Consider the following 8,084-nt stretch of genomic DNA (forward strand, 5'->3'; position numbering starts at 1 on the left):
GGAAGGAAAAGAAAAAAAAAAAAAAGAAAAAAAAAAAAAAAAAAACAAGCAAACCAGCCAAAGAAATGTACCGTAATAAAAGTTATGTTAATTTGTATATATATATATATTCATACTCATTTAATTTCCTCCAGCCCTATAAGCTATTTATTGTTTGTATTTAACTAAGGAGAACACATAATGCAGGCTTAGAAGTTAAGTGTCTTGCTGTAAGTCACATAGCTAATAAGTGGTAAAATTCGAATTGAAATACTCAGCAGAGTGACACGTTCCTCCACGTCCTACCTCCTGTGACTTCGCTGAGTAGGAGCTCGTCCCCTGCTAGCCTCAGATGGTGTGGGAGCCTCTACCCTTGGATCTGGCACAGTGGTGTGAGCCCGTAATCCTAGCTATTGGGTGGGGGGCTGTGGCAGAGGATTGTCTGACCCCAGGACAACACAGCAAAACTCCATGTGAGATCCTAGCCTATAATTCCAGCCCTCGGGAAGCTGAGGCAGGAGGATCAGGTGAACTTCCAGGTCAGCCTAGGCCACATAGTGAGTTCAAGACCAGCCTGAACTACACAGCAGACAGAACAAAACCAACAGCAGACCCCACGTGGAAAAAAACCCAAAGGAGCCCTTCTTTCTGTCCCTCACACCAGCACCCACTGGAAAGTGGTCAGCGCTCCCTGCCTAGTGTCTCTCTCTCCTCTAGGTGAAGGACTTCATATCAGCTACGCCGTCGGAGGGCTCCTCAGTGTAATGCTGGTTTTGGTGGTGATCGCGGCTTTGATGCTGTACAGGTAACCTCAGCTTTGCTCTTTGGTCCTTGTGAGCACGTCCGGGAACCCCAAAGCTCTGCGGTTCACTGAAGTGACCTCGGAGCAACCTCTATTTCAAGGTTGGCTCCCTGTGGAGCAGCAGAAGGAACATGGGGAAGCCTTGATTCTTGCTTTTTTTCTCTGGTCACAGCCCAGGCACTTCCTTCGTTTAATGATCAAGGCAAAGCAGCCCCTGGGATTTGTATTCCAGAGTAGGTTGCCAATGGGACAGAGAGGGTATTACCCAGCATCACAGTAAGAGGCAAAGCTGACTATGGCAGCTTTGCTTTTTCCATACTCCATCATACACCCAACCATTGGAATTAGAAATAATTTCCCTTGCCGGGGATTTAGCTCAGTGGTTCTGCCACCTGCCTCACAGGCACAAGGTCCTAAATTCAATGCCTAGTACAAAAAAAAAAAAAAAAGAGCTGGGTGTGGCAGCGCAGGCCTATAATCCCAGCACTCAGGAAGGAGGCTGAGGCAGGAGGATCTCTTGTGAGTTTGAGACCAGCCTGGGGTACATAATGAGTTCCAGGTCAGTCTCAACTACATAGTGAGACCCTGTCTCAAAAAAAAAAAAAAAAAAAGAAGAAGAAGAAGAAGAAGAAAGAAAAAGAAAAAAAAAATCCCCTTCACGCAATTATACCCTCTACTGCCATAGTGGTTGACAGCATTGCTCAGTAGTGATCATCTGGAGAAGAAAGAATGTGTCATTTTCAATTTAGGATCTTTTTGTGTGCCTCTTTCTTTATGTTCTTCCTCAATACAGCTTACAGCAAAAATGCCTGAATGTTGCAACTCATAATAGTAATAATATTAATAATTTCATTTACCATTTAATGGATACATCAATGCTACCACAGCCTTGTGACACAGATATAATTATTCCCCGCTTTACAAGTGGGCCCAGAAAGTTTGGATTATGTTTACCAAGATCTCAGCTAGTAGGAAACAGAGAGGGGGCTGAAATACAGATCTCTTTTGGCTATCAAATTCAGTGTAGTAGGTACCCATATCATCATAACAAATAACTCTAGAAGTAGTCATTTAAAATGACTGCTATTTATGATCTCACAGTGTGTGGGGTCAGAAATCTGAGTGCAACTGGGTGCCTGTTCCGTGAGGCGTCTCCCAGGCTGCGGGAACCAGCCTGGCTTGTGGTCTCATCTGAAGGCCCGACTGGGGAAGGGCTCCCTTCCAAACACAGCCACGTAGTTGTTGGCAAGATTCAGTTCCTCCCTGGCTGTTGGCGGGCAGCATCGATCCTTGTCTCCTGGTCCTTTATTTCCACAGGACAATATACTATGACAGCTTGCAAGAGAGGAACTGCGGGAGGAGACATAATCCCAGATAGATGCTAGTTTCTTCGTAACCTAATGTAACATCCATCACTTTTACATAAATTTTCATTAGAAGCGGGTCACAGGTCCAGCCCACACGCCAAGGAATGGGATTCTGGAAGCTATGAATACCAGGAGGGGGGGATCACTGGGACTTAGCACAGAAATGTCCTCCATATATAGCTTGTGAGTTTCCCAGGTGTTATCCTGAAAAGATCTGAATAATTTCTCATCTTTCCTCCCAAAGACGCAAAAAATCCAAGTTCACTGATCCTGGAATGGGCAACCTGACCTACAGCAACCCCTCCTACCGAACTTCCACCCAGGAAGTGAAAATTGAAGCAATCCCCAAACCGGCCATGTACAATCAACTGTGCTATAAGAAAGAGGTATAAACAGAAATTAATGGTCAAGATTTGGGGAAGGGTAGGAGTGGGTGCCTGAATGGGTCAGTGAGGGGTGTTGGGCTCCCACCTACCATTCTGGGAGTTAGAGAAAAACAGAACTGAGTATGATCTGGGCTTCTGGAGAGTCTAGAATCTTTGAAGAACCCTAATGAGAACAAGGTTAGAAAGCAGATCCCAAAAGGCTGAGATTAGAAAGCCGTGAGTATGTATTTCCCTGCCAGGAGATATTTTTCTGGGATCACAGGGTTTTTTCTCTTCTGGAATTGCAGTTCCCCTGCAGTGCAGCCATGACTCCCCTAGAAGAAACCCAACAAACCCAGAGCTCTTGGACTTTCCCTTTTCTAACCTCTGGTCCAAGCTGGTGGCATCTGTAGCTGGAATGGCTGGATTTCCATTATCCTTTCTCTTACCTCAGAGATTTAGATTTTCCCAGAGTTCTAAAGACTTATGCACTCTTTTTTTTTTTTTTCAGCTGCTTTCTCACTATAGCAGAAAATTATTTCTGAATATTTAGGCATGAACATTAGTCCTGCTTCAGCAAGGCATGATAATCCCAGCTGCACATCTGTAATCCCAGCTAGTTGGGAGGCTGAGGCAGGAGGATCACAAATTTGAGGGCAACTTGGGCAAGTTAGCAAGAATCTGTTTCAAGAATAAAAATAAAAAAGGCTCAGGATTCAGCTCAGTTGTACAGCACTTGCCTAGAACATAGGAGGCCCTGGGTTTAGTCTCCAGTACAGGAAAAAATAAAATAAAAGTCCCCTTTCCATAAGGGATCTATAATGCAAGATTTCAGATTTTCCTAGTATCATATAAACCATGTTTCCTTTCAAAATCCTGTAAGCTTCATCAGAGTTATTCCTTATCAAGACCCTACTCAGAGGGCCGGTGATGTAGCTCAGTGGTGCCAGGCCTGCCTGACAAACCCAAGGTCCTGAGTTTGATCCCCGGTCCTGGGGGTGGGGAATAGACCCTAATCAGCCTTCTTCTCTGGCCTGTGTTGGACATAGTGACACTGCTTTCACCTCGGGGCTTTCCTATGCCTATAGGGCATAATAAATGGAGTTTTCGCAGCAATCCCATGCTTTCTGGACCCATGGATTCCCTTGTTTTAAAAATTTCTGCTACAGTTCAAAAGAGGGCCTACAGGAGTATCGGCAGATCAGGGAGTGGCAGATCCTACCTCACATGATGTGTTTGAAAGGCTCACGAGGAATTTTGAGGTCCTGATGTGTCGAGTGTCCAGAAAAGAACTACAGTGAGGGTCATCCGTTAGAGATAAAAAACAGCAGTAGAGCACGTGCTTGTTCTGTGCAAGGCTTTGGGTGCCATCCCCAGCACCGTCAGGAACAGAAGAAGAAAGAAGAGGAAGTGGAAATCGTGTGACCTCTTCTCTTGTCTGCTTCTTCCTCAGCAGCTTTTTCACCCCTCTGATAGCCTCTCACCCTTTCTCTTCTGATTTCCTCTTGGCTTCAGGTACCTGTTGCTGTGTGTGTGTCCAGGGAGTGTTGTGCCCAGTGTTGCTAGTGCCACGTGCCCCATCTGTCCCAGACTCATCCAGCGTGTCTCTGTGATGAGGACTCTGAGTGGCCTACGTCTTACCTTACACTAATGTCAGCTTGGAGGGCATGCTGGTTAATGGGCGCCTGTGTGTGTGTGTGTGTGTGTGTGTGTGCGCGCGCGCGCATGCGCGCGTGCTGTCTGTCTGTCTTCCTGTGCATGCTGGGGACAACTGTCACCCTACAGGACAGGGACCAATATCAAAGCTCCTAGCTCAGTACCCTGCTGAATAGAGGGCCCAATGACTATCTGTGGAAGCGAGTTGTTACTAACAAATCAGCAGCTGCAGATCCCATAGACAGAACCCAAAGCTATACCCCTTTGGATCCAGGCGGCACATTAGCAGCATGTTGATTCGTTTTCCCCAGATACCAGGACTGAGGCTACCCTTTGAAGAAACCATAAAAGAAGAACGCTGAGCAGAAATCCAGGCTATCCTTGGAATGATCCAGGGTGCTTGGGAATGGTCCCAAGGCAGATCCTGAATAGTCACCAAAAAATATTGCAGGGCAGAAGGCCTCCTTGGATGGACATTTAGAACCCAAATAAGAGGATTTTCCAGAACCCCCCGTCTTCCCTCCCTCCCAAAGTTCCTAATTAACAAAATTAGAAGAGATCATCAAAAGCAAAGTAGTTTAAAGCCTTAAATAAATGCACATTGCATTGCTTTTGCCAATTGATTTTAATTATTTATGTCAGCATGCTGTCCCATTACTAAGCCATGGTGACAGTGTAACAATAGCTAGCATGTTTTGCTGCATCCTGTGTCCTAATGATCACATGCCTGTGATTGCCTCGCTGAACCCTCATAGCCATTGCTAGTGAGGTGTGGATGCTGTTACTCTCTCCACCCTGCACATATGCAGACTGAGTGTCGGAGCCATTAAGTCATTTGCCCAAGATGGCATGGCCAGTGAGTGGCTGATGCAGGACCCGGAAGCTCTGGTTCTCTTCCCCATTTGTAATGGTCATGTCTTTGTAGCTGCCCTGTCCTTAAGCGAGGCATCTGATCTCATTTCCCCATTGGTCTGTGGGGTTTTTGGCCCACACTCACCCCATCCACTTCCTTTTTCAGTTCCTTTGGAGATCCTATGTAGAGAGCCAAGGGAGACTGACCATTATCTCCACTCTCCACCCCAGGGCGGGCCCGACCATAACTACACCAAGGAGAAGATCAAGATTGTCGAGGGAATCTGCCTCCTGTCTGGGGATGATGCAGAATGGGACGACCTGAAACAGCTGCGCAGCTCCCGGGGGGGTCTTCTACGGGATCACGTGTGCATGAAGACAGACACGGTGTCCATCCAGGCCAGCTCTGGCTCCCTGGATGACACAGAGACGGAGCAGCTGCTGCAGGAAGAACAATCTGAGTGTAGCAGCGTCCACACTGCGGCCACTCCAGAAAGACGGGGCTCTCTTCCAGATACGGGCTGGAAACACGAACGCAAGCTCTCCTCAGAGAGCCAGGTCTAAATGCCCACGGCTCTTCCTGCCTGCCTGTTCCTTCTCCTCTATGGACTTCCGGTCCTTGTGCTCGCTCATACAGCAGGCCCCCTTCCCGTGTGCTCGTCTTCCTCTTCCCACCCCATCACTGCCCCCAACCCCTCCATGGGAGCTGTTTTCCCACTGAGTCCGTAACTACTTGGGCACAAGAAACAAGGGTGCATCGTGAGAATTGAGACCTGAATTTTACCACAAACCTCACCTCTTGCATCCTCTCTGTGCCCCCTGCAGCTGGGCTCAGTAAAGATTCCCTGTCAGTGCAGAGCTCCACCTCCCATTCCCCAGGCCCCTGAGTGCCTGCCCCACGGCACCAGTGCAAGACTGCTCCCTGTTACAGCTAGCATGATGGCTTCTCTGAGAATTTGGCCACCAGGGGCTGGGCAGAGGATCATGGGTAGAGAGAGGGGTGATGGGTAGAGGCTGAGAGGAGGAAGAACATGCCCAGCGGGTCTGGGAATCCTCCAGTCTCATGTGTTGCTAATATGAGAAAGCTCTTGGGAGTATGCAGGTGTCCTGGGTGTCCTGTCCGTTGCTGGCAGTGGACGGTCTTCTAGCCCTAGGTGTTACTGCTTTGGCAGGTGCAGATGCCAGTGGGAGGTGAGTGTGACTTGCCCTTTCTCCCTTCTGCTGCCATGTCTGGGGACTTTTCTCCCTCAGATGACTGGAGCCCCTGGCAGAGTTGGTGGCTGTCGGGCACCCTCTGGGTGCCCCTGCTAGCCAGTACCTTTCCTAAATCTTGGAAGTCACCAGGAGGGCAGCCAGTGGCTTAAGTGGAGGATTGGGCCTCAGGGGCAGAGTCTGAGAAGCTCCCCTAGACCAACATAGCATCCACCTGACCGTCAGGGTTCTGTCATGCTCTCCCCCAGGCTCTGGCTTTCCCAGGGAAGAGATCGTGTCACAGTCTTTCAAAGAACCAGAAGTTGCCATAAGTGGTCAGGAAGACCAAGTAGAGACACAGGTCACCTGGGGACTGAAGAAAACTTCCTGTGTTCTTTCTCAGCTGCTCAGGGACTGGGACAGGAACAGAGTTTACAGCTGGCTGAGGTGGTGACATTCCTATTCCAACTTTCTTAGCTGACTGACCTTCCATGCCAAAAGGCCACCACTGGGTTCACCCTCATTCACACCAAGAGCGTGCGTCTCAGGCGTGGAGCTGGGGCTCTGAGGCTTTCTGCTGCCCTAAGATTTAGTCCTAGCACTTCTTCACCTGGGGTGGGGCTTGATTTCCTTTTCCTGACGTAGCCTTATGGCGCCAGCAGTCTCCAAGGTCCTGTGGGAAAGGGGGCTTGATGAAGACAAAAGGGGTGAGCAGGGAGTAGAGAGGTAAGAGGAACCACGGCCGAAAGCCCCCTAGTCCAGGGCAGACCCAGACCCCTCCTCCCCAGGGAACAGCAGGAGCAGATGATGGGGGGCTGAGAAGGAAGGGGAGGGATTTTAAGGAAATTTTCCTGATTTAAAATATCTCCCTCGGTTATTAGAATTGAGGAATCAGCAGCCAAACTTGTGAGTGAAAAACAAGGCCAAGATCCAGTCTTTGCTGGTCAGTTGTACAATTGCTAGAGTCAGATTCCCAGCTGCATCCCTGCTTTCCGTAGCCAGGCCCACGTCTGGGCCTCCCACAGAGGCCAAGAAGGCTGAAAACAGTGCACCAAGTGGGAAAGGTAGGGTGCCATTCCCAGGAAGACGCAGGGACACTTTACAGAGAAGGAAGTAAAAATGGCATTTTCTTGCTGGAAAGGGGGAAGGTTCTTATTGCACTTGGGCTGTTCAGAATGTAGAAAGAACATATTTGAGGAAATACCTATTTGAGCACTGATTTACTCTGTAAAAAACAAAACAAAGTCTCTGTCCTAAACTAATGGAAGTTATTCTCCTGCGCTCATGCGTAATGGTTTTAACGTTACTCACTGGAGAGATTGGACTTTCTGGAGTTATTTAACCACTATGTTCAGTATTTTAGAACTTTATGATAATTTAATATAAATTTAGCTTTTCTTAATGACCTCACCTGGCTCGGAGTCATGACTAACCCTGGAACCCCCCTGACTGGCGGGGGGACCACCTGCCTGCCAACATCACCGCTAAGAGCTTTGAGGATGGGGCAGAGTGACAAGCAAGAAAGGGGATGAGATCAAGACCAGAGTTCACTGACTTTCACCACCGTTAGAATAAGGGTGACAGGAAGCCTTCACCACCAGTGCCAACTCATTGCCTGACTGAGGTCTTGCTGGACTCGGTAGGAAAAGTGGCCTGGTTGTTAATGACATCTCCTTAGTGGCACCATTTGTGCCTTCTGTTTCTGTTCTGGGTCTTGAAGGTCTTCAGGGTCACCGAACTTGACTGCCTTGCGGTGATGGTCCCTGACACGACTGTGTGTAGAAAGAAAAATCTAAGAATAGGGACAAGGAGAGCTAATCCTAGTTCTAGATCTGCCGCTGTCTCTGCTCTTAGCAACTTTCATAGGTATTT

General features: G+C 48.3%; 1 protein-coding gene across 1 annotated transcript in view; it reads left to right on the forward strand.

The window, feature by feature from the left end:
- Lrp4 (LDL receptor related protein 4) overlaps positions 1-7,618 on the forward strand; it is a 45,832-nt gene extending 38,214 nt beyond the window's left edge. Inside the window, exons 37-39 of the mRNA XM_033756809.1 lie at positions 697-784; positions 2,393-2,534; positions 5,253-7,618. Coding sequence (XP_033612700.1) covers positions 697-784; positions 2,393-2,534; positions 5,253-5,585 — 563 coding nt within the window. The 3' untranslated portion in view covers positions 5,586-7,618. The remainder of the gene's footprint in view (positions 1-696; positions 785-2,392; positions 2,535-5,252) is intronic.
- The last annotated feature ends 466 nt before the right edge of the window (positions 7,619-8,084 follow it).

Source organism: Fukomys damarensis, unplaced genomic scaffold, assembly GCF_012274545.1.
Source record: "Fukomys damarensis isolate Sample0158 unplaced genomic scaffold, DMR_v1.0_HiC HiC_scaffold_27, whole genome shotgun sequence".
In the NCBI taxonomy this organism is placed as follows: Eukaryota; Metazoa; Chordata; class Mammalia; order Rodentia; family Bathyergidae; genus Fukomys; species Fukomys damarensis.